Source organism: Chrysemys picta, chromosome 13 (assembly GCF_011386835.1).
Source record: "Chrysemys picta bellii isolate R12L10 chromosome 13, ASM1138683v2, whole genome shotgun sequence".
NCBI classification, from domain to species: Eukaryota; Metazoa; Chordata; order Testudines; family Emydidae; genus Chrysemys; species Chrysemys picta.
In genome coordinates, this window is record NC_088803.1 from 54,379,771 (window position 1) to 54,393,677 (window position 13,907).

Sequence of the window (13,907 nt, forward strand, 5' to 3'; positions counted from 1 at the left end):
AGTTTATGTTTTCCCTGAGAATGACAAATTCAAGATAACCTCTCGGTGCTGTGCACATTGCACACAGAAAGCCTGAGGTCTCTGGTGAAAGTATAAAATATTAAACCAGGATGTCCATGAAACTGGTTATGCATGGTAGGCATTTCCAGCTGTACAACAGTAAATTGTTAACCTTATACTGGAGAATAATTTCTATTACAGATCACAGATAAGACAGCAGCGGTGTTGGCTGTTTTGCAGAGATCAGCATTCTAGCAGACCAAGGTTATGTTAGATGCAAGTTAAAATAGTCAACCCTGTAAATAGTGCTCTCTGAGGAAAACTGCAATGTAATGAGATTTTAAAAATATGTTTTTAGAATATAATCACTATACCTATTTGCAAAGATTGTATCACTATTTTTTTTAAATATAGTGTATTAAATGCAAGAAAAAAAATGCTAAAAGAAAACTGACATCCTTAAATCAAACAATAATCAATATTTCGCATTTTTACAGCACTTTTAACCTGGAAATCTCAAAGGGCCTAAGAAAAGTGTAGGCATTATCATCTGCCTTTTCACAAATGGAAAAAGGAGGCGGAGAGATTTTAAGTCACACAGCGAGCCCCTGGTCTCATTTCCCAATCCAGGGCCCTAGCCTTGGACCAGGCTGCCTGATTAGTTCACTAATGCTGGTTCAAACACAGTACATGCAGCCTCCCTCCGGAATGGAAGAGGGGGAAGCCATTACCTGATTTTTCAAGTTATGTTAAACTAGCCATTTTAAAGAGGGACTAGAATTCTACAGCCACTTGGAAAGTCTTTGCCCCTCACACACATCACCGGTAAGCCAAGTATCCTGTGTCAGTCTGTTCCTAGGCCAAAGCTCAGGTGTCCTGGCAACAAAAGGGATTAGTGCAGTTATGATGCTTCTGTTCAGGACAGACAAACCACTGGTACACAGCAGACATAGGTCAAATCTGAGGATCTCTGGTAGAACCTTTGGGGAACAAGGACTGGAGTAAATAGCATGAATGGATGCATGCTCGCATTCAGGTGCCATACCCTCAGCAGCATTTGTAAAGGAAAGTGCACTGCATGCTTGCCTGTGGTTAGCCCTCCACGTTACACGAGGGCCCAAACAAAACCTTTAAAAATGAAATTAAGGCTAATTACTCAAACGAGATGACGTGTACATTAACAGTTCGGCAGGGGGAAATAAGGACACTGAAATGTTCAGGAGAGAGAGTAGCTGAGTAAAGAAGGGTTTCAGGTGAACAAAAGACGATGGAAATTTAAAGCGGTGGGAGGGAAGAGAAAAAATATCTAGCAGTCTGTGTGAAAATGGAGCACAAGAGATTGCAGAGGTGCCTGCAGAAAGCCTTACTCCTGGGAGAAGTGTTCTCACAATGAAAGGATATCTGTATTATCGTGTCCAAGCAGCCCTAGGAGAGACTGTACAGCGTTCAGCTCTACCAGCAGGTGGTAAAGATCAGGCATGGTTGCAACCACATGCATTTCCTGAATGATGTCATTTAAATCCAGCTCAGACTCCATGAACCTGTGGACAGAAGCAGGGCAAAATTGGTCAGTGGGAATACAAGTGCATCAGCTATCCTCACAGTAGAATGCAGGCCTTCCCGACACTGAGAACAAAGCAGCCACACAACCCACCAAGCAAGGCTCATTCATCCAGGCATCACAGTGCCACAGTATTTCCAATTCCCCTACAGGTGTGGGAGCTCCCAGGTGGAGCTCTTAACTACAGCACAGCATTCGTGTGAAATCTAAGGCCTTGGCTACACTCGCGGCAGCGCTGTGAAGCGCGAGTGTAGTCGGGCTGCCAGCACTGCGAGAGCTCTCTCACAGCGCTGCAAGTACTCCACCTCTCCGAGGGGAATAGCTTGCAGCGCTGCGAGCGAGCGTGCAGCGCTGCAGGCGCTGATTACACTGGCGCTTTACAGCGCTCGGGGGGTCACACCCCTGAGCGCAGCCAGTGCAGCGCTGTGAATTGCCAGTGTAGCCAAGGCCGGAGTTGTGCAGAGGAGAGGTGCCCCTGGGGCAGGGAGCCAGTATTTTGTTTACAAACAGAGGCCAGGTGATTAAGATAAGAAAGGGCTGGTGATTAAATGAAGGGTCTGGAAGTGTAGCTTGTAAAAGAGGAATCCCTCAATGGAGGGGGGAGGAGGAGGAGGGGTTGTTTTAGAGAGAAAGGGGATTCAGAAAAAATACAGGTTTCAGAGTAGCAGCTGTGTGAGTCTGTATCAGCAAAAACAATGAGGAGTCCTTGGGGCACCTTAGAGACTAACACATTTATTTGGGCATAAGCTTTCGTGGGCTAGAACCCACTTCATCAGATGCATGGAGTGGAAAATAAAGTAGGCAGCTATTTATAGACAGTACATGATAAGATGGGAGTTGCCTTACCAAGTGGGGGGTCAGTGCTAACGAGACAATTCAATTAAAGTGGAAGGGGGCTATTCTCAACAGTAGAATACCAAGAATACAGCAAAGCACTGAGCCAAGGTTACATTCAGAAAAGGGGGAGATTTAGGTGTGTAGGTGAAAAGAAGGGGTCAAAACCCAGGGCAGGACTAGCAGTGTACAGAGAAGTTCCCACTCTACCTGTGGTACTTATGTGGCCTCATCACCATAGTATCTAAGGCTTCACCTCACAATGTCTAACCTATTTCTCCTCCCAGCCCCTTGGCGAGGTAGAGCATTGCTGTTATCCCCATTGTACAGATGGGGCACTGAGGCACACACAGACTAAAGGCCAAATTTTCAAAGGTATTTAGGCACCTAATGAGATTTTCAAATGCACTTAGGTTTGGTGCTTTGTAAACCCTACTAGCTATCTAGCTGTATCTTCGGGTGCCTAAAAGCCTTTGAAATTCTGTCCTTAAAGCACTGGCCTGGGGTCAGACAGGAAGTCCAAGGGGGGAGTAGAACCCAGGTCTCTCAGGGCCAGCTCCCTATGCAGCAGACCAGCCTCTCTCCCTGCTGCACGCTACAAAAGAGGACTCTGATAGCTAGGAGCAAAACCAAGGCAGCCAGTTCTCTGAGACTCCAGCAAATGGTCGCAGGACGGATGTCATGGTTGACAGCATGAAAAGCAGCACAGAGGTTAGGAAGGCTGTAGAATGAGAGTCAGATGAGAGGAGATAGCTTAACTCCCAAGGGGTGGCAGGTTCTGCTCCAGGCTGAGTTGTAGAGCAACAGCTGCTGTGCAATTTTACATTTTAACTGAAAACCATTTTGTTCAGTCATTTTTTGTTCTGAGTTTGAGAAAAGGAAGGAATGAGAAATTATCATATGAGTATCCGATGTGTTTATACCTCAAATTCTTAGGGTTTCAGCTGTATTCAGGCCAATTCCAGAACAAAGAACAGACACTGCAACCAAAGAGTCCATAAAGCCGACGATTATTGTCATGATTTGCATTATTCACTGGGCACCATCTGTGTGCACAGCACTGTTCAGAATAGGCCAAAAAATCCAGTCCCTGAGCCAATGCATCTAAGCTGTGTGACTCTGGATAAGATGGCTCAGATATTTAAGTATGAAGTGTATAGTTATTGATCACACTGTGATGTTAATTCCTATGAGTGGAGGCGCTGATGGCAATAAAAGTTTTACTTGATTAAGGACTAGAAGATTTGACCCTCCAACTTTTTTTCTAAAGGAAGAGCTGCCCAGAGCTCCTGTGCCTGGTTATTTGCCTTTCCTGCCTGCAGTGGCCCTGAGATATTTCAGAAGTCTCAGGTTTTTTTCTCAACTTTAAAATATAGAATTTTCTTGGTGTTTGGTTTTAAATATCCTCCTGTGAGAACTGCAACTCAGTCGCTGTAGTGTTGTGTTTAAGAGCCTTCTGGAAAGGAACTAGAGTAAAAGCAGTGTTGCCAATGCATGATTTTTGTCATGAGTCTCATGATAATGGTTTTCCTTAAAGCCCCAGCTCCTGGAGTCAAGTGGATCTGTGATGATTTCAGCCTCTTTAAAGAAAAAGTAAGTTTCTAGCCCTCATGGCTGTGTAGAAAGCTCCAAAAGACTCCAGTGCACCCTACAGCAGGGCCGGCTACAGGCACCAGCCTGGCAAGCAGGTGCTCGGGGCGGCCGCTCCAGAGAGGGGCGACACATCCAGGTATTCGGCAGCAATTCGGCGGATGGTCCTTCACTCCCGCTCGGAGCGAAGGACCACCCGCCGAATTGTCGCCGCAGATCGCGATCGCGGCTTTTTTTTTTTTTTTTTTTTTGGCTGCTTGGGGCGGCCAAAACCCTGGAGCCGGCCCTGCCCTACAGGCTCAAAAAGCAGAAGACAAATAAAAAGAAGATCACCACATCTGTTATTTGTACATAATCTCACGATTTTAAAGTTAATCTCATGATTTCTGGTGAGCCTGATTCCTGATTTTTGAACATTTGGGATTGGCAATACTGTGAAAGTGACTTGGAAGTGTCAGTTTCATTCCTGTTTAAGATTAGATTCTAGTCTATTATTTGTAGTGTAGTAACACCTCTAGAGCCCCAAGCAAGTGCAGTATAAACTCACGGGGCCTTGCCCTGGTAGGATGTTTCCAAAGTTAAATGATCTAGTCCAAGCTTGATGAACTGCAAAAAGTATAGAAAGTCATCTAGATTTTTCTACAATTGTTTCAATTGTTGTATTCAAGAGTTAGTAACAAAGAATATAGACCTCTACTCCGATATAACGTGACCCGATACAACACGAATTCGGATATAATGCAGTAAAGCAGTGCTCCAGGGGGGTGGGGCTGCGCGCTCCGGCGGATCAAAGCAAGTTCAATAAAACGCGGTTTCACCTATAACGCGGTAAGATTTTTTGGCTCCTGAGGACAGCATTATCTCGGGGTAGAGGTGTACATTAAAATTTTAAACCTAACCAGTGTTCCTTAAGTGATTTGACATAAGATGTGAGAATATGTTAGTTTTAGAGCTGAGTGGGTCTAATATTTATTAAATCCTCTTTTTTTTTTTTAACATAGGAATTAGAAACAGTGCTTGTATCAGCTAATTTCTAAGTTGTTATCTGCAAAAAAATCCCTAGAGTTTTCAGGTGTCCAAGTAGCCCTTGGAATCACGGTTAAAGTTGCCCCTCCCCCCCCCCCAAATCTGAAATGGCCCCTGCTATTCTGCTCACATCATCGCGAAGTCAGTCACTGGATTCAGAACTCACTGCAAACAGTTTGTCATATCACTGCACCTGGGCCCCGAAAGCATTTTATGATGTGGCATTCCTGCCCTCTCTAATTTATGTATATCAGTTTAAAAGAGTAAATGTGCAGGCTAGTTCCTACATAGAGAATTCTTCTGCTGACTCATCTTAATGTTAACGTGTGTGGGTTATATTATCTCCAGTAAGGGTACAAGAGGACTTGGGTGTCTGTGTGAGACAGGGAGTATAGGGGCAGGGGCAGAGACCTAGCTCCAGCCAAGCTTAGGAGAAAACAGGCTGAAAGTTTAATTTAAGTTAAATAAAGGCAATCCCCAGAACAGCGGTAAGTTTGAATCAGACCCAGCGTCCCTGTACTGGTGTGAGGAAAGTGGTGGGGATGTCACTTGCTTACACTGAACTTCTCTCCTTTTGCTTTAGATTCAGAAAGAAGGGTTTTGTAAACTGGCCTTGCTGAACTGAGTCTTTGCTTCTCACGCTAAGCAAGCTCTGACCTTCAGAAGGGATTGTCTTGGGGTATTAGACTCCCAGACATGCGACTCACCAGTCAGGAGAAAGGGTCAAGCTAGAGGGCAACAACATAGTACCAAGTACCAACACTGCCTGTTAAAACTAGAACTCAGATGTGCAAAAGGGACATGGATTCAGCCTGACATGTCACAGAATATTTCTTTTGCTTCACACTGTCAGAACTCCCTCCCCGCTTAATGGGGCAGAGCACATATCAGCAGGGCCTGGCAAAGTTCAGGACTGCGAGAAAAGCAGCAAGAACTAATGAGTAGTGACTGCAGCCACAGACACACACAGATTTCAATCCAAGAGCCTTGGACGAATGGTGGGAGGGAGCTCCCTGTGTTCAAACAACAAATACTTCATAGGAAGAGTCAGATTATCAGCAGATTTGCACCACTCCTTTTGCTCAGTGTAGAGTATTCTGAAAGTTCCCATGATGTGAAGCAGGAGTCCCTTCACATACACACTTGGTAATACAGTTACATGATTTGGCTGTGCTGAGTGTATCAAAAATTATGAAGAAAAATGGATCCATTCAGGAGACACCCTTAAATTCACGGTCACCCCTTCACCTTCTGAAACACCCGGCACCTACATTTATTAGGTAAACAGAGCCCTCTTTAGACTTTGGGGCTGGCAAGGTTAGAAGCCATGGAAAGGAAGGAGCATCAAAGTGTGGAGAAACTGAGGGGAAAGTACTAACAATGAGGAGAGATCGGTGAAAAAAGAGGGGACAAAAAGGAAAGGCCAAATTCAAAAAAAAAAAATGCTTTGAAGAGAAAGTTTTAGAGGGACAGTAGAAATGGGCAAACAATTTATGAGTTTACCCTGTATAAGCTTTATATAGGGTAAAATGGATTTATTTGGGGTTTGGACCCCATTGGGAGTTGGGCATCTGAGTGTTAAAGACAGGAACACTTCTTAAGCTGGTTTCAATTAAACCTACAGCTGTTAGGGGACATGGTTCAGACCTGGATCTGGGTTAGCAGCAGGCTAGCGGGTCTGGCTCAAGCCAGGCAGGGCACTGAAGTCCCAAGCTGCCAGGATAGGAAAGCAGGGACAGAAGTAGTCTTGGTACATCAGTTGGCAGTTCCCAAGGGGGTTTCTGTGATCCAACCCATCACAATTTCAAATACAATTTACAGGTCACACCTGGCAATAATTGCCTTTAATCACATGATCTTTCAACAACTGAACCTGCATCTATGATTAAGAGATTAACTTTGGGCTCAAGCAAGGAGGGAAGGCTCATAGTGGGCAAAACAGAGGGACTGCACATGCCCTTACTTTTCTGGATTATCTGGGAACTTGATCCGCAGCTCTTGGTTTTTGTAAGACCTCTTCTCAAAAGTGAGAATCATCTTCTTCACCGAACTTTCATCCAGAGGCTCATCCTAGCCAAACAAAACAAATATTGCTTAGCTTTCAGAGATGGACGCAACACCAACCTGTCAATAAGTAAGAGTAACCAACAAACGGAGCCAGTCCTGGATACACCTGTGATAGAACAGTAACCAGGAGCCAATGACAATCAGAGAAGGAAGCTCCCCAAGTCTCACTGTAGAAGGCTGACATAGCCCTAGTGTGAGCCACATTTTCAGATTAAGCAAGTCCAGTTAGCAAAATGTTTCCATGAGACCCACAGAGACTGTCTGCATAAACAAGTGCATCTACTCAGTAAATAAAAAAGCTATTTAATGGCACTGACATGAACTAAGCTACCAATCAGGGGACTTAGATTCTAAAGGGATTTTTAAATACTAGCACCTGGGCTACTGGAAAAAACAGAATGCTCGGATGATATTCTTGTTGCTAGAGACCGGGAACTTGCACACTACATGATTCCCAAGATTCTAGCCAATCAACAGGCTTTTGCTTGAGCCATTCATCCTCCAACTCAAACACTAAGGAAATCCCGCATTATCTGTCTCACCCATCAACCACAGCAGCAGTGGCAATAGCTCAACATCAGAAAGTAGAGGGAGATTTCAGAGATGAACGTTAGAAATGCTGCACACAAAGGATAATGATATTTTACAAACCCACGTGATTCCACTGTGGCAAGTCACTTGTTTTTCATCAAACACGAAACAGTTACTTCCTGCTGTCTATCTCCTGGATTTACAATCCAGGTGTTAGATTTATACAATGATCTTTTCCCTGCCCCTTAATAGAAGGGCCAGTCCCCCACTGGGTCTCTGTCTCCAAGACTTGAAATCATTTACCTTTGATAGCTGTGTGACAGCGATGGCAATTTCCTGCAATATCCTTGAAAGACTTTTATTAAGTTTATGTATTACTGCGGGCTGGGATTGTATGTAACCTCTCTAGTGGGGAGACATAAGAACTGGGAGTATGGACTTTTGGGACAATAAGGGTTAAGTGGATTTCCAGGGGAATACCTAGGGAGAGGTTAATGCAAATTCCCCAACTTCAGTTATGCAAAACCCAGCCTTTTGAAGCTACCACTTAAGTATCTGTTACAAAAGTCCAAGATCAAAGGCCCAAGCTGTATAAAGAAAGGCCTGAACTGCTCAGCCTTTGTTCTGGTTCTAAGGCAGGTGAACTTGTAACCATGGGGAAAACTCAGCTGTGGAAGGAAGGACTAAACCTACTGAGCCCTAGGATGGAGTTGGTGTAATCTCTGGTAAGATTTTTAGCATGTCTGTAAGAACTTATATTGGTTTTCACCTGTTTCTCAGTAATGTTTTTACCCCAAGATTAAACATGCAGTGTGACGACTTATACTTGTGAGCAATACACTGGTCACGGCCTTCAGAGAGAAAGCACAATGCAGGAGCCGGCCCTCAGGCAGACTGGCTTGCCAAGGATATCACAGTGCAATACTGGGAACTGTGCAGCATTAAAACTTCAGATCAAAAGGGAATGAGACACAGGTCTCCTCCCAGGTGAAGAGACAGCTAGGAGCCAGAAGCCTTTAAGGGAGTGCCCTTGGTGACCATGGAGGGGGAAAACAGGTGCAGTTGCCCTGAAACTGTGCCAAGCTGCTACCCTAATTCTGTGGTCCTTCCCCCCTACAGAAGAAGGTTTGCAAGAGAGGGAGGGTGGGTGAAGCTATGAGGCTGAGAGTACCTATGAAGCTAATGGATTTAGAAAATTAATAAGAACCCAGAAGCTATTTCCGGTCACAAATTTTAGCAGTAGATTCAAGTAGTTTACACCTAAAACAGAGATTTTATATTTTGAAAGTTTTTTCCAAGCCTTCTTAGGGTCTTTTGTTCATTATTTCAGAAGCCCCGTTTTAAAAGGAGTGTATTCTGGGAAGGGTGAGACATGGAAACAGTAGCTTGTGATGTTCTGAGCCCCAGGAACTGAAAATGGCCAGTTAGTTTCATCATCCAAGCAGAGTGAAATGTAAATGATTGTGTCATTAATTTTCATATTTTCCATTGTTAAAGTGGTTAAGAAAACAGTCTTCTTTTTTCCTCCAAATATTTGTACTGCACAGAGTAGGATGATAGGTACAATTAGAACTATCATTGGATTTATGGTATTGACAGTGTCCTTCTTAAAGAGGGGACGGTTTGGGGCCCAGACAACCTTAAAGCACCCATATTTTTCTCATTAGACTTATGTGGTGGAAAAGACTCTGATTTGAATAGAGACGACTACGTCTCAGGCAGCCCATCCCCACAGAACACTGGAAATTTACCTCCTCTTCTTCCTCTTCTCCCTCCTTGTCAACCATCTGAAGAAGTTTTTTTTTCTCATCATCAGTTTCTTCCAGTGCAGCAGCTTCCTCTTCTCGGTGGCGACTGCGCTCCCGTGCACTGGCTTGTTTCCGCCGTGCTTTGATATCCTCATCTTCATCATCACGGGGCCTTTTTGTCCCTCTGTTGGGCTGAGGTAAGAGAAAGAAGAGGAAATAAAGTGAGTGAGACAAGAACTTTTGCCTCCCTTTATCTCAGAGCCCCAGAGACAAAGCTTATTTATTTTAAGCACAGCTAATTAGATTTGCTTACAATACTTTTACCAACTTTGAAAACTGAAATAGAGATTACTTTAGTGATGTTTAATATCATATAAATAGATGAATAGTACCAGCAAGAGCTGTGTCAACCTTCTTCCCTACGTTGGCTCATGAACATCAATCAGGACATCACATCCTTATCATGCAAAACCCCTGGAACTTCAAACCCAAGCAGGATTTTGGTGACCAAGCTGACTAGGCAATGGTTTTGTGATGTGGAGAAATTTTCACTCGGGAACCAAGGACTTGTATCACTTGTGAGCCAACTCTCAGATGACCCCATGGCCTTGAGGTGAATTCACTGAATTTCCAATACTGCACCCTCGTCTTCTGACTCACCTAGGTGAAGACCCAATTCTGAATGATTTTCCGTACCCAAAATCTGCTTGGGTTGGATGCCCAATTAATGCAGAATCATTTGCACACCCAGGGCAGTATTAGGCCTGTATACAGGTCTGTCGCAACTTAGGCGCATTTAACATGTGCGAATTCAGCTTTACACGGTTGGCAAAAACAAAAAAAAAAGAGAAAAATAATTTATATACTGGACCTGTAGTGCGGGCGATTCCACCCGCCATTACACTCAATGGAATTTTGACTATACGTGGTTTTCGCTTTACGCGCTGACTGCGGAACGTAACACCAGCGTAAGATGAGACAGACCTGTACTGCAGCTCTGTAGAGGCAGGACATGGGAACTATATGCACATAGTGTGTTTGATTGCAGCTGCCGGTTATTTTCACCCATGATTCCCATTCACTAGGCAAAATTAAAGGGGACCCACAGAGGGGAAAAAAAGGGCATAGTGCTTTTTCTTCTTTAGGGTGGACAGAGAAAGCCTGAAAGTTCTTGGGTTGGGATTTTAAGGGGGGGGGGAATCTACTTCTCCCCCTTAAGAGACAGGAACGTTAAGTCCTGTCTCCTCTGCCTTTTGCTGGAGGGAAAGGGAGATGGAATAAGAGCTCTCTCAGCCCTACATTGCAAAGACAGCAGCTTATTCTTTCACAAAAATATCTTCTGCCAACTGTTTAACAGGTGTCCGTGTAAACCAGGTATTAATTTAAAAAAATTAACTCAAAATTCCTCTCCTCTGCCAGCTGCTCAGGTTTTGGTTCCATGATATTTGTGATATGATCACCCTACTAGTCTATCTTTCTCCCACAGTTTTCCACCTAACTTTCTATTGTACAAAGCAGATCTTTTTTCTGAAAAATCCTCTTTGGCCTTCTTAAGACATCAAAAACACAACTCTTTCCTTTGCTGTTCCTTTATCTACAATCTCAAAATCACAGCCCACTTCCACAAAGGTAGCAGCTACTGTTTCGATGCAATCAGGACTCTTTTAAAATTCTCTAGCCTCAAAGTCAGGAAAACAGCTTGGAGAAGAAAAAGTGGAAGTGTCCCTCTCTTGCCAGGTCCCATAAGAGCACAGGCTTCCAAGTGGGAATTTGCAGCTCTACAGCATGTTGGGAACTGTAGCCCCCAGGAGGCACCAATTCTTTCAGGCTCATAAGGCAAGACCTGCTGTGATTTTGATTAAAATGTGTATACTGCTGCAGACCAGCTACAACACTGTCTCAGGGCAAAATCCGAAAGCATTTCATTTATTTTCAGAGATTCCATAGAGTTTAAGGGACCATCTAGTCATCTAGTCTGATCTCTTGTATATATCACAGGCTGTTCCATTTCACCCAGACACCCATGACTTTAGTTAGCCTAAGCATTTCAGTCCACGGGAGACTAAACTATTGTGTCCACTGGCAGAGAACACGAGAGTCCAAGATGCCACCAATGGCCGAGGCCCAATGACAGGGAATTGTTTAGCTGAGATACCCACAGGATCCTAGCAGGCAAACCACACTCACTGCTGCAGATGAAGGCAAAAAAACCCTAAAACAAACCAACATCCCAGCCAATGTGATTTAGTTGGAAGGGAGGGGGACGTTCCCCATCCCAAATCTGGCAACCAGTTTGACTCTGAGCATGTAAACAAGTCACACCAGCCAGGTATCAAAGAAAGAGGATTCTCTGTACCATCTCAGAACACTGGCCACCCCATCCAGTTTCCCATCTCCAACTGTGGCTAATCTTTGGTGCCTCAGAGGAAGGCAAAAACCCAGAATGCATCTGGCCAATTGTGCATCTGGGGAGGGAGTAGGTGAGGGCATCCTTCCTGATCCCTGCAGGTGAGTGGGATGAGATGAAGCATGAGATTTGAGTATAGTCACTGTCCTAACATAGAGTTGCAAATGTTAGGAGCACATTAAGGGACAATGCATGCAATCCTGTTCTCCCCAAGGCCCTGAAGGACAGGGATAAACAGGGGAATTCGTACGATCCAAGGCCAGAAGGGACCTCCATGACCATCAAGCCCAACCACCGCACACATGCCACAGAATTTCTCCCAGGAGCTGGATTAAAACATATCTTTTAGAAAGGTAAGTAATTTCACCTTAAAGACTCCGAGCAATGGTGAGTCCACCACCTCTCCGATAAGCTGCTCCAATATTTAGTTTCCCTCACTACCACTTTTTTTAAAAAAGAACAGGAGTACTTGTGGCACCTTAGAGACTAACAAATTTATTAGAGCATAAGCTTTCGTGGACTACAGCCCACTTCTTCGGATGCATACAGAGATCCGAAGAAGTGGGCTGTAGTCCACGAAAGCTTATGCTCTAATAAATTTGTGTCTCTAAGGTGCCACAAGTACTCCTGTTCTTTTTAAGGATACAGACTAACACGGCTGCTACTCTGAAACTTTTTTTTAATTAAATGAAAGACAGGCAACTGAAAACTTGGCTGTCCACATTATGCAGAAGAGCCTGGAAGTTGGGACCATGTGCAATGTGCAAAGGGGACAGCAGGCTCAACGTCATTTTTTAATGGACATAAAAGCGGCATAGCTGGGGGCACTGGGCTGTTGAAGATGCCATCTTTAGAAGGAGACTTACAATTAAGGTCCTGTGCGCATAGAATCATGAGACATGGCTTGGCACTTCTGGTAAGAATATGAGTGCTAAGCCCCAGTCTCTTGCCAGATTCATTCAAACTTGGTTAACTATATTCTGTCTGCCTACATTTTCCCTGCTGTTTCAACTGGATATAGTTTGCTTCTTCGCTTCTTATCCCAAGCCAGTAGCATGTGTCTTGTGCAGGTCTACTGCGCACTCTTAAGCGCCTGCTGAGGCCCATTCCAGAAATGGCTGTATTTCAATGCCTGGTGCAGTAATGTCTGTATATACTGAAAAACACTTCAGGGGCCTTTGGACTGAAAAATGCTATTTATTTCTAAAAAGCGTGCTCCTTACATGCCTTCTGGGCACATTAACAACTTAGAACACCCCACAGGTCAACTTTGAAACGATGTATTGTTTGCAGCAGCCAGTAATTTAAACACTCCCCTACCAATTAGCAACACTTTTGTCTAAAACAAAAATAAAAATAACAGGGAGTCCGGTGGCACCTTAAAGACTAACAGATTTATTTGGGCATAAGCTTTCGTGGGTAAAAACCTCACTTCTTCCGATGCATAAAATGTTTTTCCAGCTAACACCCTTCTCAGGGAAAAGTACTGGTAAACCCATATGCCTTCCATGCTGCCCTGAAAGGCAGACCGTGCTCCTGTTCCACAAATAGGGATTTCCAGAGACAAGGATGCTCTACTGACTCCAACCTCTCGCCGCCCACAGTTCAAACCCAAAAACTATCAGGAGAAACAGCTCAAGTCATCCCAAACTTTCCTCTAAAACGATTTCCACTGGAAACATAGAACTGAATTAGTGCTACAAAAGCCATGAAAGAGTTAAAGAAAAATCCAGCATTTTCCTTGGATGTTCCCTGTGTATCCAGACACTTTCCAACCTAGACTCCAGGTTCTCATTTCTCTCTCCCTCTTATTTTTTAAATTAAAAAGCAATGAGACCGTAGCTGTAATGAAGGGCAAATGGGTTGCTGGATGCAAACTAATGTACCATAGTAAGAGGCTACATCACCAGAACGAATTCTAAATTAAAACTGCACCATGAAACCAACTCCAGTTCCTCTGAGCATGCAATCTAGATCATCAGCATTTACAAGCTATTTCGACCTCAATTATACTATCTTTTTGGGGGAGGAGGGGGGTGTTCTCTAATATGCAGTAACCGAGTTATTATGACAAATTATGAAAATGCCTGGAGTGTAATTATTAATGCTACCAACACATTTGCAACAGAATGTAATTGAATTC

At 44.0% G+C, this 13,907-nt stretch overlaps 1 protein-coding gene across 2 annotated transcripts in view; it reads right to left on the reverse strand.

Annotated features, from left to right (window-relative positions):
• The window catches only part of CTNNBL1 (catenin beta like 1), a 93,900-nt gene that overhangs the window by 68,181 nt on the left and 11,812 nt on the right, over nucleotides 1–13,907 (reverse strand). For both annotated transcript variants that reach the window (XM_065566362.1, XM_065566363.1), the window contains exons 2-4: nucleotides 9,361–9,549; nucleotides 6,975–7,081; nucleotides 1,402–1,541 (exon numbers count right to left, since the gene is read on the reverse strand). In XM_065566362.1, the coding sequence (XP_065422434.1) occupies nucleotides 1,402–1,541; nucleotides 6,975–7,081; nucleotides 9,361–9,549 (436 nt within the window). The remainder of the gene's footprint in view (nucleotides 1–1,401; nucleotides 1,542–6,974; nucleotides 7,082–9,360; nucleotides 9,550–13,907) is intronic.